This window comes from Monodelphis domestica, chromosome 1 (genome assembly GCF_027887165.1).
Source record: "Monodelphis domestica isolate mMonDom1 chromosome 1, mMonDom1.pri, whole genome shotgun sequence".
NCBI lineage: Eukaryota > Metazoa > Chordata > Mammalia > Didelphimorphia > Didelphidae > Monodelphis > Monodelphis domestica.
The window spans coordinates 737,638,596-737,660,146 of record NC_077227.1 but is presented as its reverse complement, the minus strand read 5'-3'; the positions used below and the strand labels follow the sequence as shown (position 1 = coordinate 737,660,146).

Below are 21,551 nucleotides of genomic sequence, written 5' to 3'. Positions count from 1 at the left end.
TTCCCTTCTCTCCCTCCTCAGGTCTCGGTTTTCAGCTCCTCCAAAGAAGAGGGTGACGCCCGAAGTCCCGGGAAGCAGCAGCCGCCTCCCGCCAACCCGCATCAGCAGCGTTGAAACGGCTGAACCCCACCTCCTGGAGGGTGTAGAAGGTCCCAGGACTACATGTCCCGGCAGGCAACGCGCGTGGCGCGGGGCAGGGCTTGGGGACGCGCTGACGCAAGGGGGCGTGCCAGGGGGCGGGGTCGTTGCTGGGCTGCTGAGGCGGCTGTGGAGGGGCCGGGCCGGGCCAGGAGGGCGCGGGGCGGCTGCTAGGCTGCTGGGCTGCGAGGCAAAGAGGCTGCGGGCGGCTCCGAGCGGCTGAGCGGCCGAGCAGCGCAGCGCAGCGGGAGGCCGGAGCGGCGGGGCGGGGCGGACGGTCGCCGGCCCATGGAGCGGGGGAAGATGGCGGAGGCGGAGAGCTTGGAGACGGCGGCGGAGCATGAGCGGATTCTGCGGGAGATTGAGAGCACCGACACGGCCTGCATCGGGCCCACGCTCAGGTAGCGGGCCGGGCCGGGCGGTGCGAACCGGGCCGAGAGCGGGGAGGGTCTGGGGGTGGGGGCGGGCGCGGAGAGAGTGGGGACCCCCGGCGGAGAGGGGGCCAGGAAAGAGGGACCCTCCCTCCTCGGGGGACAGTCGGCTTCCTCTGCGGAGAGGGAGACCCTGCAGAGAGAGGATACCCTACCCCTCGAAGAGAGGGGAATCTCGCGGATACACTTCCCCCCTCAGAAAAGGCGGACACTCCTGAGAGAGGGACCCGGAGAAAGAGACATCTCACCCCTGGTAGAGAGGGGAAAGGAGAAGGAGATCGGAAAGGATACCGCACCCTCCTCAGAGAGTAGGGCATGAGAGACGGATCCCTGAGAGGGGACACCCTGCCCCTCGCAGAGAGTGGGCTGGTGAGGGGGACCGAGTGGAGAGGATACCCCACTTCCACAGGGAGGGAGACACCTCATCCCTTGCAGAAAGGGGGATCCCCCCCCAAGAGAGGGGACACCTCCCAAAGGGCTGGACCCGGCCTTTTCACATACCCCTCCATTCAGGAGAAGTCCTAGAGGGAACACCCTTCCTCAGGGAACTTCCTCCAAAGATTGCGACTCCCCAGAGTCAGACACCCCAGAGATCTGGATTCCCCTGAGAAAGTGACCTCAAGAGAGAGAGACACCCCTAAAAAGCAGAGTCCCCCACCTCCAGACATCAAGGTGCTTCCAAAGGGTAAAGACTCACCCTCTCAGATACCACCCTTATTTTAGGAGCAAGTCAGGAGGGAACCTCTTCCTAGGGTGACCCTCTGCTGTCTCCACAGATAGGGACCTTCTATTCAAGAGCAGTATCCCTGCCCCCCCCCCAGCAAGACTCCCCCCAAAGTGACCCTCTGCCTCCAGACCCTTCGGGACAAAACCTTCCCCCTCCTCCAAGAGCTAGGATCACTTCCCAGCCCACCCTGTTAAGCACAGCCTCCCCCCAGCCCCCATTCAGGAGCAGCGCCCTCCAAAGGCAAGGAGTGTCTCCTGCTCCCATACGCACCCCATTCACTTTCCAAAAGCCCTTTCTGTCCCCAGTTGGGGACAGTTGGGAGTTCTGTTACTTCCCAAGACACCCCTGTCCCATGCCCCTTCCTCTGCCACACTCTGGACCCCTCCCCCTTCAAAGAGGGAGACATTTCCTCCTGTCAGGACCCCCCCTCCCCACTCCCACCCCCCGACTTTTCTCCTTCCCTACAGACAGCCCTTCTTCCTTCCACCAAGAGTGAGACATTCTAGACCATCCACATCCTTGTTGGGCAGTCAGACTTGCCCTCCCCATTAGGCATCAGGCTCTTCCTCTTGAGAGACCCTCCTTCCTTTCCAAAACAGGCAGATGTTGTCCCCTCCCCCATCCAGATTTCCCCTTCTCTGCCATGCAACCTGTCAGAGTCAGGACCCCTCCCCCTTCTGCAGAAGCCCCCCCAGAGGGACTTGACAGTCATCCCCAGAGACAGCCCCTTCCCCAGATTCTAGTCCTAAAACTCCTCCATGTTACTTGTTGTCCCCCTCATAGGAGAGGGTCTCTCTCCTGGGGAAGACTGACTTGGTACTGGACCCCTTCTGTTCTCCCTTTCCCCACCCTCACCCCAAGTGCCTGCCCTCTGTGCCGTCTGGAGAGTCAGTCCCCTCCCCAAGCCCTTCCGGCCCCTTCCCCAGGAGTTACCCCCTCAGCCTAGGAAGTCAGTCTCCCTCCACAGTGAGACTCCCTCCTCCAAGTGGTCTCCTGGGAGAAGAAGATAAGGCTTCCCTAGCAGGGAGGTCCCCATTTGCAGTCAGAATCACCCAGGAGGGAAGAAATATCTCCCCCATCAGCAGTCTTCCATTCCTTTCTCCAGCTTCTTCCATTTGGTACTTCTCAATACACATTCCTTCCAGCCTCCCCAAGCCAGTCCCTTGGGGAAGACTTTTCTAGGCTTGAGATGCCTTCCCTTCCAGTCAGTGTCCTTAGAAGGATGCCCTCCCTCTACCACTTGGCTCCATCCCTGGGGGAGGGGGGTTAGACCTCCCCTGTCCCCCCTCCCAGGCCCTCCATCATCACCGTCCAGAGGGACCCCCCCTTCTCTAGACTTCCCAGGATTGGGACCTCCTCCCCCAGTCTCTTCAGTGATTGATTTCTCCAAGAGAAACACATGAACCTCCCAAGGAAGTCAAGGCAGACCCAATCCCACAATATCAGCCTCCCACAGGAAGCCTCCCAGCTCTTCCTCTCTGAGTAGCTGTTCTGCTTCTCCTTTGGTGGGACTTGGGAGTGAGGAGCAGCCAGACTTTCACCCCCTCCTCCCCTGGGTTAGACCCTTTCCTCCCTTCAAAGGCTAGGCTCTCCTGCAGAGAAAGCGCCCTCAGGCCCCAGGTCCTGGAGCCATGGAGCCTCTAACCAGGGACAGCAGCCCCTAGATTTTCTAGAGCGATTTAAGGCTTGCCAAGAGCTTCCCCTCTGGTATCTCATTTGCTCCCACCGGCCTGTGAGGGAGGTGCTGTTCGTCCCGAGGCCGAGATGTTAAGGGCCTGGTCCAGGACCGCCCTTGCTGGGGTCTGGTGAAGGACCGAAACTCAGCTCTTCCCGACTCTCCCTCCTGGGCCACTTCCCCACCTTTTAGGCCTCCGTGGAAGGCGCTGAGCCTCTCCATCAAGAGCCCAAATCCCTGCTTCTCCCCAGCTTCTCGTCCAGAGATGCCCCGCGTTTCTTCTTCCTTCAGTAACTCTGCAGAGTGGTTTCCAGCCCAGTTTGCTCGTGGAACCCCTCAGTCTTGAAATAAGTTGCCCCAGCCTGCTCCTCCGGGGGTGGGGGGCAAGAGAAGGACCTGGGCTGGGGAATTTGGGAGCAAATGAGGGGAAAGGAGGTCTCTTTCCCTGCCCTCCTCTGTGGGCGCCTACAGCAGCTCTTTCTGACCCGAGACTCCATGCCTCCCCTTTGGAGACAGCTTAGGAAGCTCCGGGACACGTGTGGGCAAGGCTGCCCGGAGAGCTGGGCCCCGTCCCAGGCCCAGCTTCCCCCCAGCTCTGCCCCGGACTGCCTCTGAGCCTTTTTCCTAACGGTCTCTGCCATCGCTCTCCCTGCCATCCGGGCCGGTTGCTCTTCTTTCTGCTCAGAGCTCCTGGCTCTGTCCTCTCCGTTGTCCCGAGGTCGCTTGTCCTCCCCCCACCATGAGCAGAAGCCTCTGGTGGTAGCCGGCCCGTGCCACCTCCCATCTTCAGGTGGTCGCGGGCAGCTGCGGGTGGGAGCCTGGCCTTTCCCCGGGCCCGGGGCAGCCCCGTCAGTCCAGGTCGCAGCCGGTCCTTCCTGCCCATCAAACCATTCCCTCCTCTTGTGTTCAGCCTCGGCCACCACCCTCCAAGGACCTAGGCCCGAGGCTGTTCTGCCAGGGGAGCCCGCAGTGGCTTCACCCTCCTTCGGGCAGGCCTGGGCTTTGGGGAGAGAAGCTCCCTTGTCGTGTCCTTGGGCAAGGCAGGCACAGCAGCCGCGTGGCCTCCCTCCTTTGAGGCCTGACTGGACTGCCAGGCCTGGAGTGAGTGCAGATGTGGCCCCAGACCCTTGTGAGCTGTGATCCAGGGCCCAGCCCCAGCCTCAGTTTGCTCCTCTGTAAAATGGGGTTCATAAGAGCACCCCCATCACAGGGTTGTGGTGGGGCTCAAATGAGGGAATATTTGTAAAGGCTTGGCACAGCGCCTGGCATGTGGCACGTCCTTCATCGCTGCTCCTTCCTTCCCCAGCCCCTCACCTCTTCAGGGGGGCCCTTCCCACCTTGTCCTTCCGCAGAAGACAGCAGCCCGTTCCTGCCTCGGGTCCTCTCCTGAGCTTCAGCCTCCAGGGAGTCTGCCTCTCCCATCCCCAGGATCTTGGCTGTAGCCGCGGCGTCCAGGGCCTGCGATGCCTCTTCTCCCTGGACGCCGGCTCCAAGTGCTGCCTTCATTCTCCACTCTGACCGCATCTAGACAGTTAGCAACCCTCATGGTTTCCAAAGCGCCACCACATCCTTGAAAGCGCAGCCACCCCGCGGTCCTTCGGCCTGCCCCGGGGCCGCAGAGGGCCGCCCCCCCCCCCCCCCCCCCCCCCCCCGTCCTCCTTGTTGGTCTGACGGTCTCCCTCGCAGGCCGGGGCCTCCCTCTCCTCTGGGTCCAGAGTCAAATTCAGGCGTGCGTTTGGCATGGAAACCACTTTTCAGCCAGGCGCTTTGTGGGCCGGCTGGCCTCGCTTTGAAGCCCCCAACTCGAAATCGGTAAAGCCTTGCCCTCCATTTCCGTGTCAGCAGGCCTGGCACTGGGGGTCACCGCTAGGAGGGCCGTCTGCCCCGGATGTTCAAGGAAGGCTTTCCCTCCTGGAGCGTCCCCTTCCCCGAGCCCCCGGTTAGGAGTGCCTTCCCTCCGGGTGCCCGTGGCTATGGGCGTGTCAGCCCCTTGTTAGGGGTCCCGTTTCCTTTGTCGTGAGAGGGTCCTCAGAGATGTTTGCTGATTGGCTTGGGGAAGGGGCGCCACCCTTTTCTCTGCCATTACGTCTTCATCTCGCCTCATTCCGGATTTCTCCCAGCCCACGACGCTCCTTCTCCTGCCTGGTAAGCGTTGGTGAATTCCCACGTCATGCCTCGTCTTCTGTGCGAGGCGGTGGTTTCCAGCGTCTCGCCGCAGCTTTCTCTCTGTGGCTGGGGATGGCCCGCTCCCTTCTTCCTCTTTGGTCACCCCGAAGGCCTGGCGGAATTCTGTTCGCAAGGACATGGGTCTCTTCAGGAAGCATTTGTCTGGCACCTCCTCTCCGGCCTGCCCTAGTGCTCGTAATCTGATCAAGGAAGTGCAGCAGCGTGCCAGAGAGAAGCTGGAAGGAAGGCCTCCTTGGAAAGGGATGGGGGAGGAAGGCCTCCCGGAGGAGGCGCCAGAGCAGGGACTTGGGTTCGGGCATCTCCGGGGTCCCTTCCACTTACAAGAAGCCACGATCCCGGGATGTTCAGTGGGCCGAGGGGGTTGTGTGTAAACACCTGGGCAAGGCCACATTGATGTTTGGGGACAGAGCGTCCTTCGTCAGCCTTGCAAATGCTGCTGGAAGGTCCAGGCCTAAGCCTGCAGGAGTGGGCCAGAGAGGCCTGGGACTGGCGCTGCCCTGACTCCCCAAGTCACAGCTGCCTGCTGAATCTTCGTGCAAGGTTTCCAGCTGTCAGCCTGGCAGGCTCCTGCTCGCCCTTCCCCACGTTTGATGTGCCTCTCATTGAGATCTTTCTGCCCCGTCATTCGTTTAGAGCCTTCAGTTCCTGTTGCAGGGCGACTTAGCTTGTGGGCAGGCTCGCTTTCTCAGCTTCTCAAGAAACCGGAGAGCGCGGGGCTCACTCGGTGCTGCTCACTAGCCTTTCACGCTGATTCAGAGAGCAAGAGGCACGGTTTTTCCTTGAGGGTTATTTTGGGCAACGAAGGAGAAATGGAAGCACTTGAGGCTGGTTAGAAGCAAATCATCTTCCCTCAAGTACAAATCACATCGTCTCATGCCTCTTGGACAGGGAGGAATTTGGATTTCTGCCTCTAGAAATCTCTGAGTTTCCCTCATTCGGTTGCTTTAGGAAGGCAGTCGTGCAGGAGTTGTCAGCCTCAGTGAACCCACAAGCATGAAGCTGGTACTCTGTGCCAGGCTCCATGTTGACTCATTCCCTGCCTTCAGGGAACGTAGCTGGGGTAGGGACTAGGCAGAGGATGGGGAAGGGCCTCGTGTGTGCGTGTGTATGTGTGCGTGTATACATATGTGTGCATGTGTGTATGTGTGTGCACGTGTGTGGGTGTGCATGTGTGCGTGTGTGCATGTGTATATGTGTGTGCACGTGCGTGCACACATATGTGTGTGCGTGCACATGTGTGTGCATGTGTGTGTGCGCGCGCGCGTGTGTGTGTGTTGGTGCTTGACCTTTAGCTTGGAAAGAGAAGCTCCCGATTCTAAGGTGCCGCTGGGTCAGTAAGTTACTTACTCAAAGACCAGGAAAGATGGCCATTGTGGGAGGGTGGCTGCCCTCCTTTATTTCGTGCCTGGGCTTGGAGTCAGGAAATTCAAATGTGACTTCAGAGCCTCATGAGCTGTTAGACGGCGCGCGAGCCTCTTCACCTTTGTTGAGAATGGGCAGGACAGCAGCACCCACCGAATGCCTTCTTCTTTCCCCTTCTTGCCTGCCCACCTTCATGTCCTAAATGAGGAGGAGCAGGGCTGGGGCTTCCTGAAGGTCTCTCTCTTAGCCAGATCTCCAGGAACAGCAGGTTTCCTCAGTACCCTTCATTACGGAGCCAAACACCACCTGCTCTGGAGTTCAGGGGAACGCAGAAGAGTTTGATTTCCAAGTCTTAGACTGCCCAGGCAGGCAATTAGCTTGTACGGGATGTTTATGGGGAACTCTTGCCTGAGGTCTCTTTAGAACCACACCTGCCTCGAGATTTCTGGTTTTGATCCTCTTTGTTGATGTATTTAGTGAGTTCACAATTGAACAACTGTGTGTCCCCTTCCTGTGGCTGTTGGCTATATTGGTATGAGTTAGCTTGAGTTCTGTTAATAGGTCCTTTGTCTCCTGAATAAACCCCAGTTCTTTGTCCATGGTGTGAGCTGGGCTCTCCAGCGAGGATACTATTGAAGGGTGGTCAGCTGGAGCTCTTGGCCCTTTGGTACCTCTCAGGAATTATAGAACACTATCCCCTGGTCCACCAGGGCCACTGAGAGTTCTGTATTTTATTGAATCTGTTTCTCCTTCCTGGTGTTGTGTTGGATGTTTTGGAACCCTGATACGGAAGCTCTCTGAAGAGCCCTGGGTGGGATCTTTTAGGAGCATCAAAGTCCTTCTCACTAGGTTTTGCTTGGGGCTTATGATAGAGCAAAGGATGCCCAGAGGAGCCTGGCTTGGCCGTTTAGATGTATCTCTACTGTAGGTCTTTGGAGGAAAATAGATCCTGAAAAGTGAAATGTCTCTTAAGAAACTAACTTTCCACCATCCCTTTGTTTGTGTGGTGGACCACATGTCTATTCAAGTGATTGATGACATTCTTCTGATGACAACCCAAATGTGCATAGAACTGGGGCCAGTCAATTCTTTTCACCTTCATTATTTAATCTCTGACACTCCTTTGGTAAGATCAGTTATTCTGCCAACTTTTCTAACCTGTCCCAGATTCTGCTTTGAAAGATAAACATCTTTGCATTCATGTTGCAGCAGGGGCCCCTCATCCCGTGACCCATTTAGATGCCAGCTGCATTTGTCCTTGGTATAAATCCTTGTTGAAAGTTTCTGCAAAGGGCCTTTCCTACAGAGTAAGGACATTCTCTGAAGAGCTGTATGAGCAAACTGAGGACAGACTGAATGATTCAAGTTTTTGTGGGTCCTGCCTTTTCAGGGCAAAGGAAACCTATTAATTCTCTCCCATCCCTGTACAGATTCAGGTCAAGGTGCTATCTTATCAGTGCTGCTATTCTCTGATATAGTTGTGGTTTCGGTTACTGTATGCTGTATTATTTAGGTCTAGAGGTTCACATTCTCTTAAGAATTTGCAGGAGCAGGTAAATCAAAGCATATTTTGATTTGTCCCATGCCATGTCCCAAATTATTATTGTTTTCTGAGTACTGACTGATGCCATTGCATCATTTAAAAACTGGAAATGTTTCAGAGAAAGAACAGAGACAATATTTTAGAAGCTGTAGGCATATGGAGAAACCAAGGAACTTATTCAAGGCAGGGGCTAGAGTCCAAAAGTTTTGCTGATTGCTAAGTCTGGTATTTAAGGATCTAATTGATAGTTTGGTCCAACACCCCTCATTTATAGGTGAGGAAGTGAGGGTAGTAGGAAGCCAGTTTCCTTTGCTTCAGACTTCTTTCAGTGCCTCCACTGCATCCTCCTTCCTGAGGCCTGAGAACTTGAGGATAGAACCACATATCTTGTCAGTTCTTTGGGTGTCCAAATGAGAAAAAAAATTCTAGTTAGGCAGTTCTTGAAAACACCTGCTAATCGATATGAGTTAAAAAGAAAACACTTTTCTTATTCATTATTTAAATTTAATGTGATTCATCTTCTTTACAAAAGATGTTTTTGGGTTTAATAATAGTTCACAACATAAAAAATTATATGACTAGATCAAACTGTAATTGAATTCTGTTAATCTATACTGAAATAGGTTTTCTTTTCACATTTCTTATAATAAAATTAAATTTGAGTTCCTTTTTGGGGAGATGAAAGATAATTCTGTTACATCATCTCAGCAGATTCTCTTGATATTTATCATTAATTATCTTCTATTATAGTTTGTGACTTGGGTTCCTTTTGAAAACTTCTCTCTCTTTTACCCGCCATTCATATGTTTCCATTTCACTATCTCTGGTGTCTAATTTATAATCAAGGAGTAGCTTATGTGCTTGGTACACCCCTTGGCAATGAACTCATTCAGAAATTAAAAAATCAATGGATTAAGCCATACTTTTGTGGTTTGAGATACTCTTTTTTTTATCATTTAGCAAAGTCATACATGATAATGATAATGAAAAATAATTAGCTGTGTGAATATCTCTCCCCATTCCCCCAACTCTTGAAATGTGTTGTCATATGTACAGACTAGTGTAGGTCAGCACTTCTGTAACTTGGTGTGTTGGAGCGCTGCTTAGAGGATTGAGAAGTTAAGTGACTTGCCTGAGGTCACACAGCCAATAGATGTCAGAGGCAGGCTTTTTTCCTTTTAATATAGGAAACAGAAACAAACCCTGATTCTAGTGAAAACATAAAGCTTTACAGTGAGAAAACATAAAGTCCTATGAGCCCTGTTGTACATGTTCTTATTTTTTTTTTGATCCCTGCTTTATAAGAAACCTCCTTCTTTGGTGTTGGATATATCACTGATTTGAACTGAGTGACGTACCTGTTCAGTAGCTTAAGAATATCTATAGCTATATCAATATCTATGTCTGTTTCTATTTCCCAACCTTTCTAATGCCCTGACCCCGCAATACACTTCCTCATGTTGCCGTGACCCCAAACCAAAAAATGATTTTGGTGGCTACTTCAAAGCTGTAATTTTGCTACAGTTGTGATTCGAATGTAACTCCCTGATATGCATTATGTATTCTCATGGCTACAAATTGAGAGGTTGAGAACCGCTGATCTAGAGAGAAGGAGGGAGGGAGAGAAAGAGAACGAATTCTAGTTTAAGCTGTTTCATTGTTTAAAAAAGATTCAGCCAAGTTAGTAATTTGTATTCAAGTTGGGGTCCACCAGTAATTTGGTTCATTTTATTTAAAACAAATATTTAAAGAGTCTGCCATTGATATGTAAATATAATCAGAAGGAAGAAAATACGGAAAACAGAGTCCTTATCTGATTGTAGCTGTAACCATGTACTGCTCCAATTTACTGCCATCTCAGCATTTGGCTCGGTTTGGTTCCCCTCCTTGTTGTGTTCATTGTTCTGAGGTTTACTTCCTTCGTGACATTGTAGACTGGCGCAGTCTTCTTTCCTTGTTCTATCTCAGAAGATCTAAAAACAGAGTTGTTAGGCACTGCTCTGGCAGGTCAGTGTCAGTGAAGTCAAATGTGGATACTTGTATGGGCTCAGCTTTCCCCAGGCCCCACGTGGCTTGTCTCTGGCCTCCCCTCACTTCAGGGTCCCCATCTCAGAGAGGCATCTTGCAGATTTTAGATTCAAAAATAGGGCTCTCTGAGAGGCAGACCTTTGGGTATTGGCTGCCTTCCTGTTTGGAGCCTGATATTGGCAGGAAAATTGTGATTTTCCTTGTAATCCCAGCAATTGTAAGTACCTACATAGTGTGTGCTTTGTGTTTTAAGTACGTTTGTGATTATGTCGAATGAGAACACAACTTCTCAACAGCAGTGCTGCACAGTGTTTTTAACTTTTCATCCCCGGGAAGTACCTTGGTTGGACAAAGACCAAGTTTACACCTTGAAGTCATTTCCATCGTTGATGACCAACCCCCTGGTCTCCTGTTGAACTTGGATCTGACTCCCTTGTAGCAGACGCAGCCTGAACACAGGAAAGCTCTTCTGTGACCTGTTTTTTCCACCTTCCTTGGAGGAGGACAAAGCACCTCTAAAATACATAGCACTGACCTGCCAGGCTACAAAAACCCAGCTCTAAAGAATATTCCATCTTGGCCTTCAATGAGAAGCTCGACATTCCTTTAGCTCGACCAGAAAGGTATGATCAGTGTAAACCAAAGACATGTGATGGATAAGCACAGAAAGTTCCTCTTCCTCTTGTCCACAACAGACAGGTCTAAAGCCCAAGAAAAAACTCAAACAAGGGAGAAAAACACTGCTCCTCCCAAAGGGCTCTCTGTCTTACTGGTAAGTTCCACCCAAGAACTTCCACAAGAGCGGGTGACCATGATAAATGAGGAAGGAGAGAGGAAGCAGGGAGGAACTCTGCACTTGCAGCACCCACTGCAGACAAGATCAAAATGAAAAAACTGTTAGAAAGAGCCTGGGAAACTCCCTAAATGACCAGTGGCTTTCCTCCTCTATAGAATCACCCATGCTATGTGGGCTTGGATTTAAAATTTTTTATTTAAATAAATTCTAAGTACTAGTTCCAAGACAGAAGAGAATTAAGGGCTATGCAGTTGACTTGCCCAGGGTCACACAGCTAGGAAATGTCTGAGGCCAGATTCAAGGCCTGGATTTTAATGGATCATTCATTTAAAAAGTTCCCACGGATAAATCCAAATATCACTGTTCCCTCAACAAAAGTACTTTCCAGGGTTTTAACTGGGAGGCAGAGGGAGGCAAGTGACCCAGGTAGAGGTGATGCAACTGAGACTTATAACTCCAAATGCCCAGTTTTCAGTTGCACCATTTAGCTACCTTCTTCAATATGGCATCAGTTTAGTTTCAGTCTATATTTTGAGACTTTGATTATTTAGGTCATGCTCAATATATTTGTGTCCCATGATTTAGAATTTGTGAGCTTTCTCTGGAGGTGCTATTTTGGAGTATGGCATATACTTATAATTATCCTTATTCTACTCATATCATATGTGTCAGTTACCATTCACTGGGCATTCTTTCTGCCTTTTCCTAGATCACAGCTCCACTGCCATTCCCTCACAAGAGCATGATTTGAGGAAAAAAAGGATGAAACTAAAACCAGGTCATTTTTTCCTTGTTATTAGTACCGGCAAGTATTTATTGTGGGCCCAGGTAGAAACTGGTGAGGATTTTTGGCTTATAAATTTGTTTGGTCCTCGTACCCTGTTGCCATGAGCACTTGAGACTTTGTTGTAGAGAGGCAGAGTCAAAATGTCAGTATGGGAGCTAGCTGTTTTGCATTAGTTCCCTCATATCCTTCCCTACAATGACTGATGAAATGTAGGCCAGACCAAATGCTGGTCAGAAAGCCATTACCCAGTTGCAGGTCATAGTTCTAGGGCAGAGAGGAACAGTCACAAGGTAGCAGGGAAGGAACAAGGAACAATTTCCAACACCACAGCTGTGTGGTTCTAAGCCCAAGAGCAGAAGACTCTCTTCTAACCTCTAGTCTCACACATAAACCTAGAATATAATAAACTAGGGCAGGAATCCAGAACCACAGGTGGATCCAGCAGTTCAGATTAAACCTTTAGAAAGCTCCCAGAAGGCTAATTGTGACTGAGTCTGGCATCAGGTTGTAGAAACTGAACCACACACAAACCTCCAGACTTAAACTGGGTCAAAAATTTGCACAGCAAAGACCAGAAGACCTCTGGTCAAGAGACCAACAGTTTTCTCCCTTCCTAGATCATACCACTTTGGAAGCACTGAAAACTTACAGCCCACCAGACTGAACTGTGAAAGCAGCAAAAGGACATAAGAGACAGAAGCTCAAGCCAGACATCCATCCCAAAGGGAAGTAGAGCCCAACTCTACTGTTAAGTCCAAAGTTAATAAGTAGGCTGCAAAAATGAGCAAACTAAAAAATAATCTGACCATCAAAAAATTACTTTGGTGATAGAAAAGCGTGACACATTTTCTTCCATGAGACTTCATGAAACAATAAAACAGCCAGAAGACTAAAAAATAGTAGAAGAAAATGTGAAATATCTTGTAGGAAAAAAAATGACCTGGGAAATAGATTGAGCAAGGATAATTTAAGAATCACTGGACTACCTGGAAGCCATGAACAGTTTAAAAGAGCTGACACATCATATTAAAAATTTTATATATACATATGTATTCTTTTTAAAAAATAAATTTATCTTAAGCATTCATTTAAAAATAATTTTGAGTTCTGAATTCCCTCAGTCCATCCCTCCCTTGTAAGCAGTTATACATGTAAAATTGTGTAAAACATATTTCCTTATTAACCATGTTGCAAAAAAACCCAAGAAAAATAAAATAAGTGAAAAAAATTATATTTCATGAAGCATCTCTGGAGATAGGTGGCATTTTTCATCATGAGTCTTTCAGAATTTTCTTGGATCTTTGTATTGATCAGAGAAACTGAGTCTTTCACAGTCGATCATTGTTACAGTATTGCTGCTTCTCTGTACACTGTTCTCTCGGTTCTGCTCACTTCACTTTACATGAGTTCATAGAAATATTTCCAGGTTTTCCTGAAACCATCTTGCTCATTTTTTGTAGCACAATAGGATTCCACCATCATATATTACTACTTGTTTATCCATTCTCTAGTTGATGGGCATCCTTTCAATTTCTAATTCTTTGCCATCACAAAAAGCTGCTATAAATATTTTGCACATAGAGGTCCTTTTCCTTTTTCAGTAATCTTTTCGGGATACAGATATAGTAGTGGTATTGCAGGTTCAAAGGGCTTTGTTGGCCAGAATGGTTAGACTAGTTCACAAGTCTGCCAACAATGCATCAGTGTCCCTGCTTTTCCACATACCCTCTTAGCATTTAACATTTCCTTTTTTTTGGTCATGTTAGCTACTCTGATAGGTATAATATAGTGCCTTAGAGTTATTTTAATTTGTATTTTTCTCATAGTGATTTAGACTTATTTTTTCATATGACTAGATAATTTTGATTTCTCCATCTGAAAATGGCCTGCTCATCAGTTATCAATTAAAGAATGACTCCTTTTCAATACATTTTAAAGAATAATTGCCTAGAGGACAATGTAGAAATTAAATTGGAAGAATCCACTGGTCACTTCTTGAATGGAATCTCAAAATGAAAACCCCAAGAAATATGATAGTCAAAATTTGGACCTCTTAGGTCAAGGGGAAAATACTGCCAGTGACCCGAAAGAAAGAATTCAAATGCTGTGGAGCCACAGTCAGGATCATCCAAGATTTAGCAGCTACCATCATGTAGGAGCGGAGGGCTTGGAATATGACATTAGGGAAGGCAGAGGAGCTCCGATTATTACCAAGAACAATATGTACCCAGCAGAACGGAATTTAATCCTCTAGGGGAGACTTGATTGAGGTGACAGCTGTTAAGGTGTGCTTGTATGGCATACTCTCCAGACCTCTTCCCAAATTTGTGCCAGCACGGAAATGCTTATGCATGGGTTGGTCAAAGACAGAGGATAATCTCCCTCCCGGTGGATCCTGCCCCAGTTGATGCTCCCAGATATGGGTCAGCTTTCTCCGGCCTCCCTGTTGTGCTCTTCCTGCACGGTGACTGCGCATGTCCCTGATGTCTGAATGTTTTCCTCTGGACCGCTCTCTAGCCTCACTTTCCCCCAAAAGGCCTTTTGGTAGGTCTCGTATCTTTCCTTGTGTTTCCCCGTGGCCTGCTGTGCCGGCGCATCTAGATCGTTTTGGATCTTGACTCTGACCTCCCTTGGGTTAATGGTAGCTCTCCCTACGGGCTTTGCGCGGTTTGCAGGTTTGCTTGTGCGCGTCTTGACGGGTGGAAGACAGACGGGATAGTCATCTTCTAAGGAGCTGCCACGCCAGGCTGGGGCGCTTCCCACCCGGTGGTTGGGAGAGCTGACACATAAAATGGGTGCTGAGGCCCGGAGGGTCTGCGCTGCGCTGGAGGCACCGAGTGGCTCCCCTCGAGCCACGGTCCGAGCAGGCCTCGCCCCGCTCCCCTGCTCTGCCTCCCCTTTATGGTGGATGACAGTTACGGAGGTGAGGGAGAGGGATCAAGGCAGGACCAGACTGAGGTCAGGAAAGGGAAGCAGCGCGTGGCTAGGCCAGGCCCCTCCGCTGACTGAGGAGGAAACCCAGGCCCCGGGAAGGAAGTGGACCCAGTTCCGCCTGCATTCGCTGTTGTGGTTCGTTGGTGTCTGTTGGGGGCGACTCTTAGTGACCCCGTGTGCAGCTTTCTTGATCCGCGACCCGTCGGCCCTTTTCTTCCTCTGAAGAAACGGAGACACCCAGCGTGAACGACTCCCCCAGGGTCACAGGGCCTCTGACGACGAGGCTGCCCGTGTATTGGGTAGGGCTTCCTCTTGTCGGGTGCCATTCTTGGCCGTGGAGCTAGCAAGAGCCGCGGCATATGGCCAGAGCAGTCCACCAAGCCCAGATGTTGGGGGGAAGGCGAGCCCTGACGGCTGCAGGGATCAGCAAAGGCCTCGCCTAGGAGACGGCTTCCCGAGAGTCCCGTGGCTTGTCCCGTGGCTTGTCCCGTGGCTTCTGCGCTCCCTCACCGAGGCCTCTTCTCCTGCCTTCTTTTCTTAACCCCCAATGAAGGCAGCCTTTGCAGGAGGTGAGACATGGCGGAAAGAGCCCGGGAGCTCCCCCTCCTGGGCGGGTGGAAGGGCGTCTGCCTTCTCTGCGTCACAAGGAAAGCTATGAAGAGGGGATTCCTGGAGAAAGAGCGCAGGAAGCGCCTTCTGCGTGGGCCGCTGGGCGGAGGTGGCCAGCAGACAGAGCGGGAGGGAGGCTTGGCCTTCAGGCGAGAAGAGCGTCTCACCTGTAGATTTGGGGCTGTGGTGGGCAGAGGGCTGGACCTGGAGCCTCGTCCTGGGTTCAGATCTGGCCTCCCACGTGGACTCGCCGTGTGGCCCAGAGAAGGAAATGGCGAGCCACCAAACGGGGTCCCAAGAGCTGGGCAGGGCTGAAAATCGCTGAACCCTGGAAGTCCTGGAAGCGCCCGGTGCTGTTAAGGGAGGGCACAGAGAGAAGAGAGCTTTGGAGACGTGTCCTGCGTCGTGGCGACAGGGCAGCGGGCCAGCAGAGGAGGCCGAAGGAGCTCAGGTAGGGAGGAGCAGGGGCAGAGGGCAGGACACAGAGAGCCTGAAGACCCCGGGGAGAAAGGGCCTGCTGGAGGGGCTGCCTTGGAGCCCGAGGAAGGGAGCAGACGCGAGTCACGTCGGGGCTTTTCAGATGAAAAGAAGGGGCAGCAGAAAGGGGAGAGCCGACCTGAACTGAGCGCGGGGCCTTCCCGGGCCCTGCCGAGGAAGGCCGAGCCAGCTTCTGGGGGCCTTGGGAAGGGGCAGCCGTGGCCCTGCACGTCCCAGACCCAGAGAGGAGGGGCGGAAGGGACGTTGGGGTTGGCAAAAGGACAGTCCGGACATGGGCCTGAGCACCGCGACAGCTGGGCCCTTCTTCTCCCAGGCCACTGCTTGGGCAGCATGAGAAGGGGTTCTGGGCGGGGGGCCCCAGGGAGCTCCGAAAGTTGAGGAAGGAGTGAGGACCCCCGAGAACTTCCTGGCCTGATGACTGTTCCCAGGGTCCCCCTGTGGCCGGAGGGCCTCCGCTGGAGGGGATGGGGACGGGGAGAGACCAAAGGCCCAGGGTTCTAGTTTCAGCAGGAGAAGGCTGTGGAATGGCCAGCTGATACAAGGGGCAGTTTGCCTCTGTGGTCTGCCCATGAACATGGTGGTTGTGCTGAGCCAGCCTCTTAGGGGCAGGGGGGCCCGAGCCAGCCTCTTAGGGGCAGGGGGGCCCGAGCCAGCCTCTTAGGGGCAGGGGGGCCCGAGCCAGCCTCTTAGGGGCAGGGGCCAGTGCTGAGCCAGCCTCTTAGGGGCAGGGGCCAGTGCTGAGCCAGCCTCTTAGGGGCAGGGGCCAGTGCTGAGCCAGCCTCTTAGGGGCAGGGGGGCCCGAGCCAGCCTCTTAGGGGCAGGGGGGCCCGAGCCAGCCTCTTAGGGGCAGGGGCCAGTGCTGAGCCAGCCTCTTAGGGGCAGGGGGGCCCGAGCCAGCCTCTTATGGGCAGGGGCCAGTGCTGAGCCAGCCTCTTAGGGGCAGGGGCCAGTGCTGAGCCAGCCTCTTAGGGGCAGGGGGGCCCGAGCCAGCCTCTTAGGGGCAGGGGGGCCCGAGCCAGCCTCTTAGGGGCAGGGGGGCCCGAGCCAGCCTCTTAGGGGCAGGGGGGCCCGAGCCAGCCTCTTATGGGCAGGGGCCAGTGCTGAGCCAGCCTCTTAGGGGCAGGGGCCAGTGCTGAGCCAGCCTCTTAGGGGCAGGGGGGCCCGAGCCAGCCTCTTAGGGGCAGGGGGGCCCGAGCCAGCCTCTTAGGGGCAGGGGGGCCTGAGCCAGCCTCTTAGGGGCAGGGGGGCCCGAGCCAGCCTCTTAGGGGCAGGGGGGCCCGAGCCAGCCTCTTAGGGGCAGGGGGGCCCGAGCCAGCCTCTTAGGGGCAGGGGATGACTTGGCTGCCGTGGATGGTGGGCCCTTCAGAGCCTGTGCTTTGGCTTTTGTCGAGATCGTCCTGGAGACTGGGAGATGGATGGCCTAGTAAAGGCTTCCTGTGGCTGGGCTTGAGGTCTTCCACGGGGCCTGAGCTGGGAGGCTGCTTTATCTTAGGGGCTTCCCTTTAGCTCCCCAGAGAAGCCCACGCCACAGCCCCCCGGCGCCCCCTCGAGAAGGGGCCAGCTAGGGCGAATAGCCAGTTTAGGGCTTCCCTTGTCTTTGGGTTCCTGGGCAGGAGGCTCAGGGAGGCCGGGGTGGCGTGAGGTATGACTTAAATTAAGCTTGCGTTGAACGAGCTGGCCTTTATACACGTTTGTGGGGGCCTTTGTTTTCCTGTGGGACCCGGGCTGGGGCGGTGGCAGTGGCAGGGCGAGAAGGGAGACTTGAAAAGGAAGTACAGCCGAATAAAACAATCCAGCGCAGGCTGTCCTTTTGTGTTGTTCAGCCTTTTGTTCGGGGTGTTTGACTCTCATGCTCCCATTTGGAGTTTTCTTGGCGAAGATGCTGGCGTGGTTTGCCGTTTCCTTCACTAGCTCATTTGACAGATGAGGAAACAGAGGCCAGCTGGGTGAAGTGACTTGCCCAGGGTCACCCCGCTAGCCAGTACTCAGCCCGAGGCCTCCACTGTGCCACCTCGCTGCCTCTGTGCTTTCGAGAGATGCCATTAAACAAGGCGTTCAGTGCCTGAATTGACATGGTCCCTCCTGAGGGCCCCCCACGGTTGATCTTTGGGTTTTCCCTTTCAGAGAGCTGGAATCTGCCCTGCCGTCGCACTGCTGTCACCGTGTCCTCTCGGGGGTTGGCAGAGGGTCCGTCTGCGGTAGGCTCAGGGATCCGGGAGCCAGCCCGGTCCTGCGGGCGCCACGAAGGCCTTTGGAGGCGCCGGGCCTTTGGAGGCGCCGGGCCTTCTCGGGAGAGCCTCCCGAGGCCTTGGGGGCCCGCGGAAACGTTCGGTGCCCCCTTGATCTCGGGCCCTCCTCGGGGCTTCTCTAGGAGAGCCTTGTGGAGGGCGGTGCTTGGGGTCACAAGGCCTGAATCCCGTCCCACGCCCTCGGGGGGGGCTCCAGGTAGGGCCACGTACTTGGAGCCTCGCTGTCTCATTTGGGAAGGGAGCGCAGTCGGGCCGGGAGAAAGGGCATTAAGCGAGGCTTTCCGGGGCTTTAGACGACACGAGGTCATCTCCTGCCTGCCCAGAGCTTTGGAAGGCCTGGGGAGACCTTGAGATCTCTGTAATGGATGTGCCAGACCAGGCATGAGGGCAGGAACAGTGGCCTGTGCAAATCACTGTGAGAAGTATGGGGGGAGCACAAGGTAAGGCCGGGCTCCTTCCCTAATGGGGGGAGCCCACGTCTGGAGTCTCCGTGGCACGTCTCGTCTCCGTCCTCGGGGTGGAGCAGCAAAGCATCTTCTCCGACGTTATTTCCACGGACAAATCCGTATCCATTTCTGGCGTGAAATCACCTGGCAGCCCAAGAACGTGGGCAGCAAACCCCGTGGCTTCCGTGGCTTCCGTGGCTTCCGTGGCTTCCGTGGCTATGGCAGCTGCCACCTCTGAGGCCCTGGTGTGGTGGTAGCTCCACAGAGGATGCTTGTGGCCATGGGCAGGCCCCTCGGTCCGGGGGCTCCCCTGATCGTGGCCCTTAGGGAGGCGGGCCTCTCCACACTGGTTGCTCCCCTCCCCCGTGGCTGTGGGCCTGGGCCCGAGGCAGAGTCTGCTGCCTCCATGGGACCGACAGAAGACGGTGCTTTGCCTTGTTTGGCCCACGCCGCCCCTGGCCCCGGGGCTTCATGGAGGACGGCCCGCTTGCTCTGGACAGGGCAGCCGGTTTGGGGAATGGATTTTACACGAGCGTGGCGCAAGCGCTATCGGCTCGGAACTGCTTCAGGCCGAGATGGGCTGATGACGCTTCTCTCTGGCCATCGCCACCGAGGAAGCGGCTACTTTGGGTCTCAGAGATGGCCCAGATGCCCTTCCCGCTCGCTGCCCCGCCAGCCTTTTGGCCACAGAAGGAGCTCTTCTGATTCCAGCTCTGCCCGGCTGTCCATCGCATCCCGTCTGCCCCTTGACCGTGGCGCTGCCTGGCTGGTCGCAAGCAGAGAGAGACGAGCCTTCCTCCCGAGCGTCCCAGCCAAGGATCAGCAGGCCTCTGAAAAGGGCATCGCTGGCCTTCCGTTCAGCTCCTCTGGGAGGGCATCGCCTGGGAACCACCGTCCTCGGGGGAAGGGGGCCCGCGCGGACGTGGCCGAGACTCGTCGTGGGTCCTTCTGGGCTGCCGGGCCGGGGAGGCGCTCTGCGGGCGGCTGCCGGCTCCTGAGTCCCTGACTGCGAGCTTCACGATCAGCGACTGAGGGAAGGGCAGAATCCGTGAAGGAGAAAGACCCCGGGGACTCTTTCTCACCTCGGCAATACAGTCCTCACAGCCACGCACATACGGCGGCCTTGGGTGGGCCTCCTGTCCTGGAGTGCAGCCTTGCTTGGGCAGCCCTGCCCGGAGAGGCCTCCCCTTCAGCGCGCTGCAGTCGGACATGTTCCGGGGCGCCAGGGAGAACCCTCCTTTCAGAGCCACGGCAGGCGGTAGAAAGTGGGCCTCTGGGGAACCCTCCTTTCAGAGCCACGGCAGGGCGGTAGAAAGTGGGCCTCTGGGGAACCCTCCTTTCAGAGCCACGGCAGGGCGGTAGAAAGTGGGCCTCTGGGGAACCCTCCTTTCAGAGCCACGGCAGGGCGGTAGAAAGTGGGCCTCTGGGGAACCCTCCTTTCAGAGCCACGGCAGGGCGGTAGAAAGTGGGCCTCTGGAGAACCCTCCTTTCAGAGCCACGGCAGGGCGGTAGAAAGTGGGCCTCTGGGGAAGCCGACTTTCAGAGCCACGGCAGGGCGGTAGAAAGTGGGCCTCTGGAGAACCCTCCTTTCAGAGCCACGGCAGGGCGGTAGAAAGTGGGCCTCTGGGGAAGCCGACTTTCAGAGCCACGGCAGGCGGTAGAAAGTGGGCCTCTGGAGAACCCTCCTTTCAGAGCCACGGCAGGGCGGTAGAAAGTGGGCCTCTGGGGAACCCTCCTTTCAGAGCCACGGCAGGGCGGTAGAAAGTGGGCCTCTGGGGAACCCTCCTTTCAGAGCCACGGCAGGGCGGTAGAAAGTGGGCCTCTGGAGAACCCTCCTTTCAGAGCCACGGCAGGGCGGTAGAAAGTGGGCCTCTGGAGAACCCTCCTTTCAGAGCCACGGCAGGGCGGTAGAAAGTGGGCCTCTGGGGAAGCCGACTTTCAGAGCCACGGCAGGCGGTAGAAAGTGGGCCTCTGGAGAACCCTCCTTTCAGAGCCACGGCAGGGCGGTAGAAAGTGGGCCTCTGGAGAACCCTCCTTTCAGAGCCACGGCAGGGCGGTAGAAAGTGGGCCTCTGGAGAACCCTCCTTTCAGAGCCACGGCAGGGCGGTAGAAAGTGGGCCTCTGGGGAAGCCGACTTTCAGGCGGGCTAGGACGAGGCCCACCTCGCAGGGCCGGCCTCTGGGTCCCTTCGGAGACCCTGCGGTTTGCTGTGAGGAGGCTCCCTCGCAGGCCGCCGCCGCCCTCCGCCTGTCCCCGCGGACGGATGGCTTCTCCTCTAGGACCGGGAGAGTCGCCTGCGGGCCTCGCCTTCTTCCGCCTGTGTTCACAGCCACGTTGCTTTCGTGGCTGGAGCAGCTGGAATTGTGCAGAGGGCGTTCTGGAGTCCTCCGTTCTCAGGCTCCTGGCCCGGAAGGCCCGGCCTGTCGCTGACGTGGCTGAAGCCCGCCAGCTGTGGGGAGGCGCGGCAGGCACTGGGCTCTCCCCCGCTGCCTGGCTTCCTTTTTCTCCACCCTCTGCCGTCTTACTTTCTGGGTCTCTCCTGTCACCGGCGAGCTGCTCTGTCCTTCGGGGCTAAAGGACATTCTGCTTCCTTGAAAGGCTCCTGCGCTCGGCAGGCCGGAAGGCCTCAAGGCAGTGCCTCCTGGAGCAGGCCCACGCTCCTCCTCGCCTCCTTGGGGTGAGGCCAGAAGGGCTCACCCGGAAACGAGTGCAGACCACGCGGCTAGTTGTTCCGTCAGCACCCTGCCACGGATGGCTCCTGGGGGCTGGGAGTGTGTCCTGGCTTGGAGACGAGTCCGGCTCCCCGCAGCTCCGGTCTGCCCGCGTGCTCCCGTCTTTGATGGGGGACGCCTGTGTGCCTCCCCGCGCCCCCTTCTGCTCCCTTTTCGGGGCCTCCGCGGCTCTCTTGCCGTTACTGCTTGCTGCTTCCTCGTTGCCTTGATTGTGTGGATTCGGTCCTCTCTGGGCCTGCTGTGGCGCTTCCTGCCCAGGCCTGCCCCGCGCCGTGCTGTCGCTGAGCCTGGCGCACCGCCAGAGGCAGCAGGGGCTGCCGGGCTGCCGGACGTACGCCCTTTGCCTAGTTGGCCCTTCGAGGCAGCAGCCCTGCCGGGACCTCCGAAGTCTGCGGAGCAACGCTCCGGC

At 54.9% G+C, this 21,551-nt stretch overlaps 1 protein-coding gene across 1 annotated transcript in view; it reads left to right on the top strand.

The window, feature by feature from the left end:
* The first annotated feature begins 222 nt into the window (after positions 1-222).
* The window catches only part of EXOC6B (exocyst complex component 6B), a 468,443-nt gene continuing 447,114 nt past the window's right edge, over positions 223-21,551 (top strand). The window contains exon 1 of the mRNA XM_056814064.1: positions 223-539. Coding sequence (XP_056670042.1) covers positions 427-539 — 113 coding nt within the window. The 5' untranslated portion in view covers positions 223-426. The remainder of the gene's footprint in view (positions 540-21,551) is intronic.